The sequence below is a fragment of the Enhydra lutris genome, unplaced genomic scaffold, assembly GCF_002288905.1.
Source record: "Enhydra lutris kenyoni isolate GAN:26980312 unplaced genomic scaffold, ASM228890v2 scaffoldscaffold3, whole genome shotgun sequence".
Lineage (NCBI taxonomy): Eukaryota > Metazoa > Chordata > Mammalia > Carnivora > Mustelidae > Enhydra > Enhydra lutris.
This window is the reverse complement of record NW_019154087.1, coordinates 29,613,501-29,633,656: the sequence shown is the minus strand read 5'-3', so window position 1 is coordinate 29,633,656 and position 20,156 is coordinate 29,613,501. Positions and strand designations below refer to the sequence as shown.

Here is a 20,156-nt window from a genome sequence, read left to right as displayed (position 1 = left end):
GCCCTTGCTTGCCCAGTCACATCAAATCCCAGAGAGACTTGTTAAACACAGATTTCAGAACCTGCTCAGATCTGATCACAAATCTCCAGGGCATGGCTCTGGCAATATGTTAACATGTGACCTCGATGACTCTTACCTTATACAAGGTAAGGAGACTGCTTGTTCTATGGCCAGCAATAGTCAGAGTGTTTTGTGTGTTGTTTTTTTCCCCACATTAACATGGTATTGCCCTTAATTAAAGGCCCTCTGTTAAAAATAATTAACTATAACTCTACCATCTTTATGATATAAATCCATCTAAGTCTGTAGGGTTCTCCAGGCTGTCTGCTTTTATTGGCAGTAGGTTTTTTTTTTTTTTAAAGATTTAATTTATTTATTTGACAGAGAGAGAGACAGAGATGGCGAAAGACAGCACAAGCAGGGAGGAGAGAGAAATGCAAGCTCCCCGCTGAGCAGGGAGCGAATGCGGGGCTCAATCCCCAGACCCTGAGATCAGGACCAGAACTGAAGGCAGATGCTTAACCCACTGAGCTACCCAAGCACCCCTGCAGCAGTTCTTTTAAGGCAAGTCTTCTCAGACTTCATTTCATCTAGTCACACCAATGGTGAACCCAAGCAGCCTACATAAGGGACCTGCTCATATCTTTATTGTATAATATAGTAATTATCAACTATGATGTAATAAAATCTTTCTCTTTAAATGATACAGATAGGATAATTGAATTTTTAAGCTGCTTTATAAATACTAAGTGCAAATCTTGTGAAGATGGGGTTCCAGTGATGGGTAAGATAAACAAAAGTTTTGGGGGAAAGGTACTTGTCAAAGTTAAAGAAGTTTTAAATGCAATTAAATAGAAAGACACCGTATGTTTAGAGGTCATTTCTGTTTGCTTGTTTTAAGCACTTTTTGTTTGCCTGCTTGGTCTAGTCCTGAATTTTTAAAAGAGGGAATTTATTTTGTTTATTTTTCCTACCTGAGCTAAAGTATAGAAAAGACACATTGTAAGGCTGTCATAAAAGATTTATTATAAACTATGTAATTTGTTGTAATGCTCAGTAAACTCAGAGTAATAAAGATAAACCAACTCATAATGGCAGTCCTTGAATTCCAGAAATACTTTCCTTCCAAAACAACCTTGTTCACGGCTCTTCTAGTTCCACCTCTGAGGCTGGAAATCCCTAGTTTATATCAACATTTCCCCAGATTTATTGTGACTTTCTCTGCTTCTTAAAGGGAAACGCAGCATATACCAGTCTGTGAGCCATGAGAAATAGTTGTTTTGAATTGACAACACTCTACTCTCTCCAAGGATTCAAATGTTGATGGATGGAAGGATTGGAATGCACAGAAGTTTGAGCTGATTGTCATGAAGAACTAAAGCAACCCCTTTCAGGGCTTTGAACCAAGAGCGGCCTTGAACTTGGGCTCTCATAGCATGCACCAGTATTTCTGAACTTAAGCAGTAAAGTACTCTTCGCCCCCACAGGAACTGTAAGAGACCATCTGTTATGGTGCTGTACACAATAATATGTTATTTTGGACCTTTTCTTCGACCGAGCCCTTTCACATTTGGAGAATGGATTAAAAAACAAAACAAAACAGTTTTCTCATGACCTGGTTGTTTTTCATTATACCTGGGATCATAAGGGAAGCAGTCGAGGGCACACAAGAGTTTACAGAGCTGATCCTGCCCTGAGGGGAGTTATTCATATGCTATTTTCAATGAGTCGGGTCAGGATTTTCCAGCTATTCTCTCCACCTACAACAAATACATGAGACCCTAACAAAAACCCTTTTCACTTGCAACACTTCCTTTGTTTAATTATAGGTACACAATATATTACTTAGATTTGTGTTTGGTGTATCAGAATTATTCCACACCAGCCCGAGAACACTATATTGCAAGTTTATCCTTTGAGACTGAGGCAGAGTTAAGACCCACAGGAACTCTGATAATTTAGAATTTCAAATTCTTAGATTTTTCTCCTTTTCAACAAAACTTATTTCTCAGTTCGGTCTTTCCACACTCATCTTAAAAGAACTGGTTATTAAAAGGATGCCAGGGGTGCCTGGGTGGCTCTGTCAGTCAGGCATCTGCCTTTGGCTCAGGTCATGATTCCGGGGTCCTGAGATCGAGTCCCTGCATTGGATTCCCTCCTCAGCGGGAAGTCTGCTTCTCTATCCCCCTGTTCTTGTGCACACACTCTCTTTCTCCCCCTTCCTCTCAAATAAATAAAATGTTAAAAAAAAAAAAAAAGGATACAATACTGAAGAGCATATCTGAGTCCAGGGTGCTCATTCCCCACATGCTGGGGTTGACTGCTGTTGGTTGATTCCTTCTGTAGGCATTGCCCTCATCCCAAGCCATGCCCCACTGGAGCAGCACCCCAATAAAAAGTCACAGTCCTCCACTCAGTTTTCAGAACCAAGCCAATTTCCTACCTAGCCCCCATTTCCTGAAGAAGAAGTTGAAACTCCTGGAATTGAAACCCCAGCAATTCCCTGACAAGCACATACAATAAGGACACCCCAAATCTTCCCCAAAGTGACCTGTTTATTTGGATTTACTTGGACAGCTGTATGTCAGAAAAGGAGTAACACGGGATTTCAAGATGTGTCCCATGTGAGGTCAGAGTTGACACGGCTGATCTAGCACCTAAACATCGTTACAACCTCCTAGAAATTACTTCCTCCATCCCTAGACGTGTAATTCCAGTGGACATATTTGGTAGTCTGCACAACGTATTAGTGCTTTTGGTAAGTAGGAACCACTACAGTGGGGACAGCCATGCATATGTGGACAAGGGCAGAACACATGGCCTGAGGACATGGTCACCAGGACTTAGACCTCTCGGCAGTGAGGTCTGGGTCACTCTGCTAGCAAGTTCCCTGACTCGGAGAGGGGATGGCAGAGAAATCAGGGAATCCGGAACTGTCGTTAAGGAAGGGATGACGCTCATTTGTGGCTTTTAGACCACCTGCATTAGCAGGGTTGCAGTTTGTCCCACTCATTGTCCTCTGTCAGTTTCCCCAGGAAAGAGATCAAACAGAATCCTGCAAGAGCTGGACCTGGAATTTATTATAGGACATGAGGGGACCTGAGTGGCACATGCAAAGGACTGGGGTACATGCTGTGACATGAAGACATGTCCAAGGCTGGCATCACCGAAGCTGCTGGAAATGTTGGCTGTTGACTGCTCAGAGCTGAGTCAGCTCTTCAGTAACGGCCTTCAGCTGAACAGCGCTGCCTTGTCCAAAGTCACCTCCCCCAACCCCAGCCTTCCCCCACTTCCCCCTCCCCTGGAGTCCTAGGCTTCCGGTCCGTTTTTTAAGGCCTGGTCAGTAGGGGAGGGGATAAAGGTCAAATCCTTTACTTCAGAGAGAGAACAATTCTGAAGGGCATTGGAACTTCGAGCTTCCTGAGGGATCAGGGGAGGCCTCCTGTCTTTCGAGAATGTATCAACTATTCACGATTTTCCTTTCTCTGTTCTACTTCCTTCTCTCTTCCAGAGGCGTTGATGGAGAAGCATTAACTTCCTGCTGGCAAATCTCCACCTCGGAGTCTATTTCAGGGAATTCCACCTAAGGCAGTTGTTAAAACAGAAATGGTGCCAAATATAAGATCTGTGGTAATCTCATTTTATAGAAGCTTCAGTCAGTTCTCTCTTTACCTGTTTTAGGTAATGTTATTACCTTCTACACTAAACACCTGAACACCAGAAGTTCACTGATGTCCTCCTTTCTCTTTTCCTGGTACCCAGCCACCAAAGCCCGTTCATTTGTCCTTGTAATGGTTCTTGAACTAATTACTGTCATCATTATTATTATATTAATATAAATGGTTTCTTCTCTGGTTTTGACTTTTCTCCCTTCCCACTTAGGCTACTTCACTTTGTTCTTTACTGACCTCTTGCCTCCTGTCTATGACTCCTTAACCATCATATACAATATTGTTCAATTGATTTTCCCCAAATCTGTATTGTAATAGCACCTCAGCAGTTACAAACATGGAATAACTCAACTACGTAGAAACTGCTTTTCTCAAGTGTTGCTTTCCGAAGACCTCACATTCTGGACCATATTGACCTCTTATTATTCTAATGAGTAGTTACTGAATAATGACAAAGACAAAAATCTAAGTCTCTGCCTTCAAGTCGCACAAAATGATTTCAAATTTTTTCCATTGCCATATTCTTTCTAATGTGCAACCCTCTCCCTCTCTTGAATAAATCCTCTCACTGAGTATCAATCCTTTTAAAAATATATATAAAATATTCAAGCACACAGAAAAGAATAGCACATTAGAAAATAATCATTGGTGTACTGGATTTTAACAGTTTGCAAACTTATTTTATCTTTAAAAAGAAAAAAAACTTTATTTATTTGAGAGAGAGCATGAATAGGTGGGGGGAGTAGGAGAAGAAGAGAGAGAAGCAGACTTCCCGCTGAAGAGGACTCGATTCCAGGATCCCAAGATCATGACGAGAGCAGAAGGCAAACGCTTAACCCACTAAGCCACCTGGGCACCCCTATCTTTAGTCTTTGATCAGTAATTCATTAGAGAAGCTCTTGTGCACTGTCCTCAGATCTCATTCCATGCTCTCTCTAGGGGTAAGCATTATATGGAATTGTTTGTATTTTTTACATGTATGTTTTATCCTGTTACTACATATGTGTGGATCCGCAAACAGTATGTATTATACTATATTAATTATTGTTCCTCTTTTTTTAGTCAAAACAAGATTGCCATTTAGTTAGGTTAAACTATGTACCTCAATTTTTCTTGTATTACCTATTACATCTGTATTTGTATTCTTATTTTCATGCTTAGGACTGCTCATAAGTATTTTCTATTTTTCCCTTATTCATTTTCCCCAGTTTTTCAATATTATTAGTAGTCTTTCCTGAAAAATTGGGTGTTGGTATTTATTTTGTGATCCTATTTTTTTGTGTTTTTTAATTCTTTAATTGCTGTTTCTATATTTATCATTTCCTTCATTCTAATTTTTGGGATTTCAAAATTTCCTCTTCTAATATCATGGAGATTTAACTGATTGACTTTCAAGTTTTCAAGTTTCATTATCATTATCATTAAACTTAAAGGCTTTTCTAATAATTTCACCTATGAATTATGTAGAAGTGTGTGTATTGGGTTTAAATTCCCAAACTTATGGCAGTTTTGTGGTTATTTATTTTACAGAACAGTCTGTGTTAATTTAAGGTTTGCTTTGTATTATATAAAATGTGGTAAATGTTGGGGATTGTTTCCTGTATACACGGAAGCAATGCATATTTACTAAGCGGAGGTTTATAGTTCTAGCCATGGTTACTAAACATAACACATAGCTGTCATCACATCTTTCACCTCTCTAATTCTCTCGTAAGTTGATCTCTCAATTATTGAGAGAAGTGTATTGATAACATTGACTAGGCTTATATTCAATTTACTCTCTAATTTATGAATTTGCTCTTAATAGTGCACTTAATATTTTGAGACTAAGTTGTTGGGTACACATGTATTACTCAGGATAGAAAAGTCATTTGTGGGGTGCCTGGGTGGCTCAGTGGGTTAAAGCTTCTGCCTTCGGCTCAGGTCATGATCCCAGGGTCCTGGGATGGAGCCCCGCATTGGGCTTTCTGTTCAGCTTGGAGCCTGCTTCCTCCTCTCTCTCTGCCTGCCTCTCTGCCTACTTGTGATCTCTGTCTGTCAAATAAATAAATAAAACCTTAAAAAAAAAAAAAAAGAAAAGTCATTTGTTCGTTGTGCTTGTTTGATAACAACCAATGGCGGGCCCTGGTCTCCACACTGGCTTTTGGGGAACAGTCCTCTGTGGGTGGTCATGTTTCTGTGTGTCTTGCAACTGAGGCAGTTTGGGATTATACTTCCTTCCTTCTTTCCTTCTTTCCTCCTTCCTTCCTCCCTCACTCCCTTCCTTCCTTCCTTCCTTCTTTCCTTCCTTCCTTTCTTTCCTTCTCTCTCCCTCTCTCCTTCCTTCCTTTTCCCCAAAGATTTCATTTATTTATTTGAGGGAAAGAGCAAGCTCCAGAGAGAGCAAGTGAGTAAGACTGAGGGGAGAGGCAGAGGCAGAGGCAGAGGGAGAAGTAGACTCCCCACTGAGCAAGAAGCCTTACTTGGGACTGGACCCCAAGACCCGAGGATCGTGACCTGAGCTGAAAGCAGGTGCTTAACTGATGGAGCCACCCAGGCACCGCTGGAGTATCTTTTCACGTACGTTCATAGAGTGAACAGTGGAAGATAAGTAGTGTCTCCCACTGGAGCAAAGGGCTAGTATGCCCCTTATAACAGGCTGGGGTTCCCTCAGTTCCGAGTTCCTTTCTTTTAGATATCTGTCTGGGCTCAACACCAACACCATTGCTCCTGTGGGACATGGGGATGAAGGGACTGATGCAGGCACGCTGATGCTCATGGTGCTTTACTCATGTGAGTAATACAGTCCTTTGTCTCTGACCCGGGAGGCTTGACTCTTATACACGTATCCACAAAACTATGGCAGGCTAACATGGCACCTCTCAGGGAGGAGAAATCTGAGGCTATCTAGAATCCTTGACACCAGACTCACTTTCCTTCTGGTTACAAGTCATTTCTGCTGCTGCTAAGACTTCCCAAATACTCCACAGTGCCTATTTAGCAAGTTCTAGTTGATTTGTGTGGTAGCTACCTGGAGAATTCTCTGAAACACAGTAATAGTTGACTCAAAATTGTTATGCTGTTGCTGATAGGACACTGCAAAAAGGCTCTTTTATACTCGCTCCAAAGGGCTTTAGCTTGGAGTTTTCCCTTGAAGCACATTTATTACCCTCATCTTTCCCAGCTAAGTCACACTTGTACTATGATCTGATATTGATATGCAATCTGACATTTTTGCTTTTGCATTTTCCTTAGCATGTTCTGAGTAGATTGAAGAAGTTTCAGTTTTTATTAACTAACATATTTATGTAAATAACCTGACCTAATTATCAGTTCTGAAAACAAGACCAAACCTTAGTTATCCAGATGGTCAAGTTCCTAGGCAGCCTCTTTCAAATAGTCTGCACTTTTTGGCATGCTCTGTCAAAATTCCTCATATGTTGTGTGCTCAGGCAATAAAAATCATTTTATATTGTCTTCTGTGTCATAAGAATAATAATATGTACCCCATGGCCAATTGGTAATGATTTTTGCATTTTATGTTTTTTCTCATTATTTATTCTGTGGCTTCCTTCCATGGTGAGAATAATTGAAAGCTGGCTATAATTATTGTCGACGTTTGTTCAAAATATTTATATTAGGAAAAATTAGTGACCCAAATATATGATCAGATCTTCTTTCTTAGAGCCACTATAGGGAATATATACTTGTAAGTACAGAAAATTCTTAAGTAGAGTTATAGTGTGAACTTCATTTAGTTTTTTAAATTGCTCATAGTCTTTTATAATTTTAAAATATTTTATTAACTATTAAATAGGTACAAAAAGAGGTTTATAAAATGCATGCGAAGCATAAGGAGTGAAGATTCAACAATATACTCATGGTTACCACCCACATACTTTCCTATCTGTTCAGATAGCCTCCGCTATCTTAAAAATCTATGCTTATAATTCCTTGGATATTTAAAAAAAAATTTATTTGTTTATTTTGAGGTTGGGGGGAGGGGCAGAGGAAGATGGAGAGAGAAACTCAAGGAGACGCCTCACTGAGTGTGGAGCCTGACCTGGGGCTTGATCTCAACACCCTGAGATCATGACCTGAGCCAAAAACCAAGAGTCAGATGCCTAACCAACTGAGTAACCCAGGGATCCCCCTGGATTTTTAAAAAATAGATAAACCACACATATTGGTATCTCTAAACATTTTAGTTTTTTATGTTTTTAGTCATTACCTAAACAGAAAAATACCCCATTTATGCTTTTATTTTATTTATTTTTAAGATTTATTTGAGATAGAGAGTTGGGGGTGGTGAGAGAAGTAGAGGGTGAAAGAGAGACAGAATCCCAAGTACCTCCCTGCTAAGCACAGAGCCTCATGTGGGGCTTGATCTCAGGACTCTGAGATCATGACCTGAGCTGAAATCAAGAGTCAGATGCACAACTCACTGAGCCACCTAAGACCCCCACCCCCACCCCCTTGCTCCACCATTTATTCTTTCGTGATTTCTTTTATATTCAGTATTATGTCTTAAAGTGTCATACAGGTCATTGGAGATTTAAATTCCACTCATTTTCATTGTTTAGCATTCCATTCATGACTATACCACAACTCACGTATCACACTTCACTACATTTGCAGACACTTGTGTTGTTTCCACGCTGCTCTTCGAACACTATCATGCTGAATTGTCAGTCTCCTGGCACGCAGGTGTGAGAGTCCAAGGCAGTAGTCTTAAAATTGGGAAAGGAGGGCAAGAATATACAAATGTGTCTTCTGGGGGATGTGAGGGAGGCATAATTTTAATTTGATTTCCAAGCCCTTTGCCTCTATAAACACCCTTCCCTAAAATCTGATCTCCCTGAGAAGCTATCTGAGCTGTAAGTCTTGATTGTTTACTTCCTGTGTAACGACCCTCTTCCCCCACTTTCACAAAAGACAGCCTCTCTTACCACAAGGCTATATATTTTGGGGTCTAACAACCTAGCTTGCGAAGTACCAGACAAAAGGACAGTTTTGAAATATTGCTGTAGGATAGTATGGGGAAAGGGAACTATTTGAAGGTCTGGTTTTATGGGCTGAATTGTGTACCCCTGATATTCATATGTTGAAATCCTAACCCCCCAGTACCTCAGCAAGTTATTGTATCTGAAGGCAGGGTCTTTAAAAAGATGATCACCTTAAGGTGATCCCTAATCCATGTCCTTGTAAGAAGAGATTTGGTCACAAACAGTACAGAGGAAAGAGAATATGAAGACTGAGAAAGAGGACAGCCATGCCCAAGCAAAGGACAATGCCTCCAGAAGAAACACCTTGATCCTGCCAGCACCTTGAACTCACGCTTCTAGCTTCCAGGACAACAAAGAAACACATTTCTCCTTAAGCCACCCCATCTGTGGTTTTTGGTTTTGGCAGCCTAAGCTAACTAATACATCCAGGTAATAGCAAGTCCTTTTTCAAATGAGGTGTGGTTTTTAATCCTTTGATTTCAACAATATTGAAAGAAAGCCAGATTGAATTATCTGCATATTGATCAATGAAAATAATTTTTGGTGATTAATATTTATGTGATTTTGGCATATATCTTGAAAGTAGCTCAAAGATTGATTACAATTTGATATGGTAATAACCAAATCTCCTCAATCCCCATCTACTGAGTAATAGAAATGTTTTCTCTGAGCTTACATTTGTAGAAACAAAACATAGGAAACGATACTAAATCCTCTAGTTCCAACAAAAACCAGCACTGATCCATAAATTAATTCACTAATTTAAAAGACTCATCTCACTAAGAGATAGTATTTTTGAATTTAATAGTATTTACAAAGTTCAAAAACATATTTAATGTTGTTTTGGTAATTGTGTATGACTATTATTTGTAAAATTAATTCAACCACAACATTAACATTTAAAGTCTTAGGATTGCCGGAAATTTTTATAAATATAATTTTAATTTATAATCTTGCTTTTATTGTAGAGAAGAAATATAAATAAAAGACTTTCAAGCTTAAAATATATGAAGATAAGATTCAGTTTAAAAAGTAGACTTTAAGAAGGCACAGAAAAAAAAAGAAAAAGTAACACTGAAGAATTGTATCCTGTTGAAGATCTTGTTTTTGTGTTTTCTAAATAAATGTTGCTGTTTTAAATCACTCTGCTGGGGTGCCTGGGTGGCTCCGTCATTAAAGTCCGCCTTCCCCTGAGGTCACGATCCCGGGGTCCTGAGATCACGCCCTGCATTGGGCTCCCTGCTCTTTGAGAAGCCTGCTTCTCCTTCTCCCCCTCTCCCTGCTTGTGTTCCCTCTCTCACTGTCTCTCTGTCAATAAATAAATAAAATCTTAAAAAAATAAAAATAAATAAATCACTCTGTGTTGATATCCCACTGGAATCATTTAACACGATGATGCGATCATTTTATTTAAAAAAGATTGGTATTTACTATATATTGGAAGGTACATCATTTGCAACTTTTTAGGCTGAGGATTAAACTTTTGCACGGCAATTTAACAATATAACAGAGATGTATTTTTATAAAAATTTTAAAGAAGCGCAACAAGCAAAAAAGTTTGAAGAACACTGGTCTAGGTTTGATAACTAAAAATGGAATTGATGACTCATAAAATCTGTTAAACTTGAACTCCACAAACTAATGCCGGAGTGCAGGGATACACATATCGACTGGCATGTCGAAGTAATTTTTTTTTTCCCATATCTTCACCAATGTTTGGAATTTTCAGATTTTAAACTTTTTCCATCTTTTTTTTTTTTTAAACTACAACGGATGTCTACACATTGGTGTCTTGTGCTTTTAATTTGCATTGCCCTTATTACTGGTTAGAGTGAGCATCTTTTCATATGCTTATCAGCCATATGGGCTTCTTTTTCTGTAGTGTGTTCAAGATTTTGCCCATATTTTTTCTCTTGGGTTGTTTGTGCTATTCTAATTGCTTGGAAAGGATTCTTAATATATTCTCGTTACTCTTTCTCAGTTATATGTAGAGAAGCTACTTTCTCCCAAGTTCGTGATTTGTGTTTTTATTCTCTTTATAGTGTTACGTGATAAACAGGAGTCTCAGTGATTTCTTTGCTTCTTATTTAAGAAATCTTTCCCTACACAAAAATTGTGACAATTATATTGTCTTCTGAAAGCTTCCCTTTCACACTGAGTTTTTTAATCATTCTGGAATGGATTTTTATGCTTGATGTGTAGGCATCCAATTCCATTTTTTTCATGCAGATAAATGCTTATTATAGCCAATTATTTAAAAACACCATCATTTACCGGTTGATCTAAAGTGCCAATTCTGCTGTAAATCAACTTTCCTTATATGGCTAGGGCTGGGTCTGGGCTCTCTCTTGGTTCACAGACTAACTTACTTTGCTCTCTGTGACAGAACAAGTTCCTCAAGCCCACTTCCTTCTGGCTCCACCCCACCACATTTCCCAGCCCCTTCTGGAACTGATGGGGCCAGGTGACTTAAGTTCTACAGGGGATGTGGACAGAAATCATGTAGAACACTTCCACACCGGGTCCCTGAATTTCCCATGAAATCCTTTCCAGTTTCTCTCTTCCCTTGCCTGTGGCAGATGCAGGGGGATCCAATGGAGTCATGTGAGTCTATAATCCATGGTGGAATCTACTTAAGAGTCTGGGGTTCTGAATATCTGCGTGATGCTCCTCCCTGCACACCCCCATGTACCTTTCCCTTCTCATCCTGCCATCCACCTGCCTTGGACTTCTGTTATTATTATCATTTGTTTAAACTAACATGGATCATTGAGAACTAAGTGTCATAGACCTAAGATTTTTATGCTTGCACATTCTTCTGCTATGCAAATGGGAAACTGTCAGCAGTGCGACTTGAAGCTGACTCCATGAGGATCTAGATTATTATTGGTGAAATATATTCGGAAGACTGAGTCCGTTACTGTAATACTATTTTTTTGTTTATAGGAGGAAAATAAAACATCCCGTTCTTTTAGGTGGCCACCACTCTCTAGCTAAGGGTTTATTCTCTGCTGGAGGAGATAGGGGACAGATTATACCTTTTTTTTTCTTTTTTAATGGTTTTACTTATTTATTTGACAGAGAGATAGAGACAGAGCACAGGTAGGCACAGTGGCAGGCAGAGGGAGAGGGAGAAGCAGGCTCTCAGCTGAGCAGGAAGCCCGATGCGGGGCTCCATCCCAGGACCCTGGGATCATGACCTGAGCCGAAGGCAGACACTTAACTGAGCCACCCAGGTGCCCCAAGATTATACCTTTTTGTGAAGGTATGTGAGAAAGCAGCCAGGCCAATTGTACAAGATAGGCATGCAGGTGCCAGGACTGAAGTGCATGTATTTCAAACATTTGGACGGTTTTTTGTTCAAACCATCGCTCTGCTCCAGTGAATGGTGAATATTGACAGTAGCTTCCTCATTTTTCCTACCTGAAAAGAAACGTTAGTAATTCTTTCTTTGAATTGAGAGACAGAGGTGTCTGACATCCTTCTTCCAGTTTTTCGGTGATGTGGATAAGGTCTCTATCCTGTCTTGGGCACTCGGTGTCAGCATGGTGAGCTAAGTCTCTGGAGTTGACTTGGTTCTACAGAGTTCTCTGGCATCCAGCATAACTTGGTGACTTTGGGCAAGTTACTAAACCTGTGTCTGGTCAGTTACCTACAAAATGAAGAGGACAGTGGTCTCATTTTATAGGGTTCTGGGAGAAGTAAAGGAGATCATTTATGTAAAGCATCCAGAACAGGGCCCAATACTCAGTAAGTCTTATTAAATGTGGGCTCAGCAGTGTGAGAAATCTGAGCTAATGACCATAAGGAGACAGAAAAGATGGGTGGAAAAGATTAAAAATTCAACTTGATGAGTAAGAGTGGAATTAGAAAGACATGTTGTTCAAGTGGAATAAACTAAGGAAAATCAAAATGTACACTGATCTTACAGTCTGATAAGTCTGCATTTGGTCATTCAAAAAACTACAGAAAAAGTTTACACAATCATGTTTGGTTTGCAAAAAGGTGGTTGCCAAAGGAACTCAAATTATTAATGTTTTTCTATAAAAAGTATTATCGTAATCAAAAAATTATGAGGCAAATCACTATCGATACATACGCACATGTGATAAATACAATGGGAAAATATAAGTAAGGGTAAAAAGAGCCGTCAAAAAGCGGTAATTGTTTTGTCATCTTCCCTTAAATACTGTCAGATACATTTTCAGGTGATTACTTTATAAACTCATTCAAGACAAAGAAGACAACAGAATTAAAAATATATGATGCTTTATTGTCAAAAATAGACAAACTTTAATTTCCTTTAATAGGAATATTAATTTTAGAATCTCCATAAGCCATCACCATTTTGTGAGCACAAAAGATAAGAGTCAATGACGACTGTTAGTGGTAGGACAATGGTTCTACATCCAAGCCAGAGAAGCCATGCCCACAGAATCACAGGTGACTTTTAAGCCGGAAACAGTAACAGACATGCAAACGAGGTCAACTGCTCCAGGCCCAGTCCCGTAAGACTCTGCCTTACCGTATCTTTTCAAACAGGTGAGGAGTTAGATTTCTTAGACTGCTTGATTTGAGTTGTGAAATTTTAGGTCACATATAGGATCCATAACAGGATCACACCCACTTTTGAGCAACACCAGGATGAAGACACTTGTCCCTATAACCCTGGCTTTAGTGGTACACTAAAGTGGTACTGATAATTTGGGCAGGAGACCTGACCAAGCTCCTTCTCTGTGATTTACAGCAAAAATATGAGGGCCTTGCTGTATTGAATACTGCAGTCTGGAGGCTACGTTCTCTCATTAATATAAAACAAGAATGGCTAAGGACATACCTAGGAGGAACAAGAAAAAAAATCAGGCCTTTCTTGTTCCCGAGGGACACATCTCCAAGGCTGAAGAAAACTGGTTATCTAGACCATGATTTTCATTCCCTGGTCTGTACTGTACACCAGCTATTCTTAGCCAGAGAAGACTTTATAAATAGGCCCATGTTGATCAAGAAAATGGTAACATGTACCTACGATCTCCTTTGAAGATTCAGGTTAAGGAGAAACACCTCAGTTCCCAGGAGAGGTCAGAGCCAGATAACACTGACCGGGTGAGATGCTTCATCTGAGGGTAAGCATCTGTGCTAATGAAAAGAAGCTAGATTATCAAATGAATGAGAAGGGAAGTGGATCTGAGAACTCACTTCCCAGCCCCTTACACAGTCACCAATGCCCTCAGGGGAAGGAAGAGTGATTAACTGTATGCAAAAAAAAATCTGTTCAACCCTTTCCACACCTCTAGCTTAAAGATAACATTCAGTATTTGAGAACTAGAATTACGGAGCTTGGAATGTACCGTAAAGTTATTTTAAACAATACTGTGGTTACATGGAGGCCAATACAGCCTTTTGCCACCTCTAAAACAGAAGCACAGAGAAAATGCAAAGAAACACAGAAGTAGTTCTGCTCTTGTTCCGGCATTTCTTATATATCACTCTTGCATGGGGTGAAGTGTTAATTACATTCACCCACAAAGTTCTAACCTCCAGTCTAGGAACCCGTATTTCAGTAGGGGCAGGAAAGCGGTGTGGGCTTCTGGAAGTTTCGACAGACTAAGCATCATGATGTTTCTGTGATTGAAAGGATTATGCTTAAAACATACAGAAAAAAAGCCATATGAAAATCGAATTACGCACATTCGGTTTATCGTCTATTTAGCAAGACTACCTGGAAAAAGCAAGGTCAAATAGAAAACTAAAGTGGACTGCTTCTTTTAGTCCATGCCATTTTGTAAAAACATGTGATATAGGCAAAAAATTGTACACTTTCTCTGGTCCTTTCTCAAAAGCCATGAACTCAGCCTTTTAGTTGGGTTGCCGTAAATATGAAGCCTGGAAGGGAGATGACTCAGTTTGGGGTTTCAAACGTAGAGAGCAGGCAGGGTGACTAAAATGACTCTCTCGGAGCAGCTGCGTAGTGTTAAGGACCCAATCATAAAAAGGACCTTTGAAATCTCTGCTCTTCAGCACTCTTCAATGACTGTGGTTCCAATCAAGGAGTAAAGCTTTTTCTTCACGAGTCGGAATCCCGAGCTCAGGATCAGAGTTCGCTTGAGGCCAGAGGAGAAGCGACCTCGGCTGAAGAAAAAGTCCCTGAAGCTAGTCCATGAGCCGTTCTCCTGCTTAAACACAAGCGTCAGCTCAAATGTGGGCACCACGCTCGAATCACACACAATCTTATCCAGCTTTTTACATACGTTTTCGATTTCCAAGTTCACATGCATGATGCAACCTCGCAGGCCGCAGGGCTCCGTGGAGGACAGCCGCAGGACATCCTGAGCAATCCTCTGGGTCAGTTTCTCCGGGACGAGGACTTTCGAACAACCGAGTTTGGTCTGCTTTGATTTGGACAGACAGTTCTCCAGCATTTTCGCCAAACTCTGGCAAGTTGTCTCCTCAAACATCACCTCATTGAGGTTCGGTTCTGGAACAACGTAATCCCAGTAGTCAAAATCTGTAGGAAGCGGAAGTTGGAGATGAAGGACGGAAAGAAAGAAAGAAATCCCAGAGCAGGTAAAGCACACCAAGATAGCAACGCGGGCTACTTCTACCATGTCATATGAGCAACATGCCTGTTGCTCATATTTGTAGGGGAGTCAGCAGACTTCACTTTGGGGCTGCCTAGCTGGGTAACAGGGCAAATCACTGAACCTCTCGGAGATTGAAAATGCATCTATGAAAGTTTTGATAAATAGGTTGGACCCTTTTCCTTTAAATGTACATGTGTCTTACAGACTGGATCAAAAATCTATATATGGTTTTCCTAGAACACCAGTGACTGTCTTTTCTTTCCTGCTCCCTTACTTGCTCTGAGGGTTTTCTAATTTTGTTTCACAGAGAACACGCTTCACTTTGGGAATAAAAATGGTCATCATTTTTTTTTTTTTTTTTTTGATGAAGAGACTGTTCGTTTCTAAGAATTACATGTGTTTGTAATTGAAAAATGCAGGATTTTTGCTACTGCTCCTTACTAATGAACTTAAAAGGAACTTGATGAGCTATATTAAATATCGAATCTGTGTCTTTCTTTAAAAGTCTCTATGGGAATGGTCTATGGATCCCAATTTTAGCTTCAACCTCTTTGATTAAAAATTGCTCAAAGGGAAGACCTTTGAGGTCCACCAGGATATTTATAACTGGCTGGGTAGTTTTCCTCACCAAGCAAAACAAAACTGTCCTAGGAAAATAAAATTAGATTTGCTCAAAGGAAAAGAGATAGCTCTGCATTTGGTCACCTACCTTCCAAATTAATCCTACCTCTTGACAGGATGCCACACCACACACCACACACGCAGTCAACTGGGCAACCCCTCCCTAAGCATACTTCATCTTCATTGGCTACTGTCTCCCTCTCCCCACATCACCTATTCAGTTAGGTCATTGTTTTTGTTTTCGTTTTTACAACTCAATGAAACAAATGTACTCCAAATGAGAAGGCTCCATATTTTACCTATGCTGAAGACAGAACATTTTAGAGCTTTGTCCTATAAAATTAGATCATCAACCACTTGACCTTCTAAGTGAGGAAGGCCCAAAGAAATTAAGCAATTTGCGGATGCCACACAGCTCCTTAGTGGCAGAGCAGTGTGCTAACCTAGAAACTGCTGTTTAAAATTGCAAATCAAAGTATGTCCAGCACCACTGCTGTTTTAAAATTTCCTTCCTGCATTAAAAACGGAATACTGGGTATATCCACAAATAGAATACTACTCAGCAATAAAAAGGAACACACACTGGTGAAAGCAACCCCTTTAAAGGACCTCAGAATTATGAAGCAGGCAGAAAGAAATCATATGCAAAAGAGTATGTATTACATGATTCTATTCGTATGAAACTGTGGAGGCAAAACTAATTTATGGTAACAAAAAGCAAATCAGTGTTTCCCTGGGGACAGGGGAGAGGGAGAGTGGAAAATTGATGGCAAATGGGCGCATGGGAATTTGGGGGGTAGAGAGCAATGGCAGTGGTTATGAGGAGAATACGTTGTTAAAATTCAAAATTGTACACTTCAAATTCACCGTAACTTCACAACCCCTTAAGGAACCTATCTAACTTTTAACCCCCAAACTACCCTCTTAGCCGAAAACTAAACCATGCAGTCTTCGTTTTTTTTTGTTTTGTTTTGTTTTGGTTTTGTTTTTGTTTTTTGCTTCTTTTGTTTCTCACTACCATGAACAGAAGATGCTAGAAAGTTTGAAAGAAGTCTTTTCAGAGGGATTTTGCGGCACACCCTACATCGAGGAAGGGGGCGACATTGCCCGCTCTCCCATCTCATCTATCCAGGGGCCGCGACCTTTGGAGGAGAGAGAGGTGGGCAGCTGAGACGCTCACCATTTAGCAGGCTCTCCTGGTGGAAGCCATGGTCCAGCAACTCCGAAATGCAGGCCGGGTTCTTACTGCTCAAACTGCCAGTTGCAACCATGGTCAACGGCTCTGTTTCCCTCGCGGGGCGGAACGGCCTTTCCGGGGCGCTGGAAAAAGGAAGAAGGATGGATTTGCAAAAGCAGGCAAGACGTCTTGCGCAGAGGCTTCTAAAACGCCCAGCGTCCCGGGAGCGCACTAGCGGAGGAAGTCAATTTCCAAAGGGGAGGAACAGGCCTCCGCAACTCAAGTTTCCAAAGCCCGGGGAGCGGAGACGCCAGCTACAGTCACGACCTAAAACTAAGTTAAAGTTAACGAAACTCAGAGCCGATGTGCTCCGTGGAACGCACTGCCGGGCGGGGAGCAGCGAAGCCCTCCGCCCCCGCTCCGTCCCCAGAGGCCGCTGCCTCGCTCACCTGCCTTGAATTCGCGGGACCCGGGCGCTCGAGGGCAAAGAGACGGAGTAGACGGAGGCAGGGACTCTTCTCAATAACCTCCTCCCTCGGAGGCTCGGGGACCTGCAGACGCAAGCACTGGTCGACCCCCAGCCCACGCAGCACCCGTTCCACTGAGCAGCATCGCCCCTGGGGCCGGGAGAGCTTTATAGGCCCAGCCTCCTCACCCGGCCGCGGCCCGCCTACCTGCACCACCCCTCCGCAGCCCTGCGCCCCGCCCTTCCCGGGGTCGGGTTGCATTTCAACCCAGACACTTGCCGCGGCCCAAGGGGAGCCGCTGGGAATTGAGGATAAGCTTGCGGCAGGGTAGACACCTGCTGTTTCCTGGGTGGGCCGCAGGTCACCGAGGCTGCAATTCCGGGTGTACGACCCGCCGAAAACTGACCACTTGCTTCCACTTCTGACTTGGATTCTTCAGCGCGACCCCACCCCCAGCGCGCGCTCACTCTCACGCCTCTGGTGCTCTTGTTAAGATTCTGTCCCGGGCAGCAAGAGCTTTCCGTCCTTTGTCTATTACCCTGACTTGAGGCTTCGCTGTGTCGTACTGAAACTTTGTTAATATTTGTTTTGATGTTCAATGAACATCATTTATGCATTTAGTTCTGGCCTCTAACCAAGACAACTCTACTCCGTGGGTTTCTACATCTTTCCCTCCTGCCCGCGACCAGATTTAGCTCGCCTTTTCCGCATCGGAGGCTTTCCAGCATTTTAGGAAGGGTCTTCATCTTCCACTCCTCTCCTGGCACCCTAAGGTGGTTTCATCTATGACTAATGCGTTTTCTCCGCTAGCAGGGTGAGCCTGGTACTCTTCCAATTAGACCTGGCTCCAGAGCGCCGGGAGCTTGAATGAAGGGGAGTTTGCCAAAAACTAAGCAAAACCATTAGTGGGACCTTAGCTGCTTCTTTCGGCTGGCCTGGAGCAGTTGTCATACCCAGAGGCAGACCTTTCTGGCCAGTCCTGTGCTCCTGGGCAGTCTTGAAGGGGCTTGGAGCGGTGAAGATACAGAGGAGTTTTAGAAACTGCCAGGGATATTCCTTGTGAGGCTTGATGCGCAGTTCTGAACCTGATCGCACGTACCGGTCGGACCGTGCACAGACGCAACATGCTCGCACAACCCATAAGCAGGAGGCCAAATACTATGTTTTCTTCCAAAGTTACTACGCTCCCCCTCTCCTGCTTTGATGTGCAGTAGGAGATGGTCTGCTCAGAGTGGTCACTCCCTAAGAAGGTGGTGGGTCAGGAGGGAAAGGGAAGCGATGCCTGGAGGGGAAGACTGTGTACAAGTAGAAGGAGCTAGTGTTGGCTCCTGGTCTCTTTTGGATTATGTGTACAAGGATCTGTAGGTTAGGGCCTTGAAAAACAGTTTCAGCTGTCCAGGCTAAACACTCATAGTAAGAAAAACAACAACAGAAGGGGTAAGGAGGGTGTGATAAACAGATCAGTGGGAGGACCCTGGGAGGCAGGGCAGCAGAAATTAAAGCCAGCCTGACAGTCCATTTTTAACTCTACTCAGGCAGCTGCACTGCCTGAAGGTCAGGCCAGCCAAGGAGGGAGATGCTGATACACTGGTTTGAAAGCAGATTTTCACTTCTATTTCAATAACAGAAAAGTGGGAAATAAACAAGCCCATTTAAGCTGATTAAAAAGCAGTTTCAGTGGCTAGTATGCTCAGGACCAATAGATGGGCCCCTGTTTCCATCTCCCAGGGCAGCTGCCTAGCTGTCTTGGGGGAAGGGAGAGGAGGGGAAGGGCAAGCCATCAAGAGTCCTTTCCTTAGCTGGGTGGCAATATTAATGAAGTGGCCACCTACCTGCCTCCAAGGAGAGTTATTAGGATTAATATAATGAGTGCTCTGAACCTACACCAGTGAAATAAAGAAATTACCCATTTCATTTCCCTTAGGTATTTAGGCAAAATGTATAAACTAAGTACTCCCAAAGGGCCAGAAAGATTATTGGGCCTTCTAGAACGTACCCATTACTCTTTGCTCACTCGACTAACTGAAATTTTGCAAAGCCCTTTGGGATTTTACTGCAGAAAATAATTTACCTATGTATGAAAGACTGAATAATATCCTCTTTGGCTGAATGGGCCTTGCTTTAGGGAATTACAGGGCATAAGGAATGATGATGTGAAACATATACTTGGGATAATTAGTGGAGATTGTCTTTCTCATCTCCTTTTTAAGGGGTAAAAAAAGTCCATTCTATCACCAGTTTTCATCTCTGCGGGACCCAATTTTTAAAAATAAATCGTAGAGCCGATTTTAGAAAAAGCAAGTGCCATCGTAGTCTTGTCAAGAGACGACTGCCCTAGAACGTGCCTACACTTGGCCAGTTTAGGAGAAAGGCTGATGTACATTACAACAGGAGACAGTCAGGGACCATAGCCACAGCCGGCCATGAACATTTCGTGGTTGAGGCACATCGCGCAGGGAACAGAGAGGAGGCCTGGATTCTGAGCCCTGCTTACCATTAGTCCATTAATTTTTACATGCTCTGGATATAGTTAAATATCATGGAAGGTTCACAGGGGTGTATCAGGTGTTTAGTGCTGAAGTACATTTCATTGCTGTTTTGTTATATGCTCTCTAGGGTTGTAAAAAGAGTTTGTGAGGGTGTTTACTGGAAAC

General features: G+C 41.8%; 1 protein-coding gene across 1 annotated transcript; it reads right to left on the bottom strand.

Moving 5' to 3' along the window:
• Nucleotides 1-13,504: 13,504 nt before the first annotated feature.
• Nucleotides 13,505-17,643, bottom strand: LOC111156683 (DNA damage inducible transcript 4 like). Its single transcript, XM_022517715.1, has 3 exons — nucleotides 17,485-17,643; nucleotides 17,039-17,178; nucleotides 13,505-15,161 (listed from the first exon to the last, which is right to left on the bottom strand). Exons 2-3 carry the CDS (start codon nucleotides 17,127-17,129, stop codon nucleotides 14,671-14,673), a joined length of 582 nt encoding a protein of 193 aa, XP_022373423.1. The 5' UTR covers nucleotides 17,130-17,178; nucleotides 17,485-17,643; the 3' UTR covers nucleotides 13,505-14,670.
• Between the last annotated feature and the right edge of the window lie 2,513 nt (nucleotides 17,644-20,156).

Bases quoted from the DNA above. Each gene is read 5' to 3' on its own strand.
- LOC111156683 (XM_022517715.1), bottom strand. From the start codon at position 17,129: ATGGTTGCAACTGGCAGTTTGAGCAGTAAGAACCCGGCCTGCATTTCG. The intron at 15,162-17,038 runs GTGAGCGTCTCA...CGCTTCCTACAG, and splicing joins CCAGGAGAGCCTGCTAAATG to ATTTTGACTACTGGGATTAC.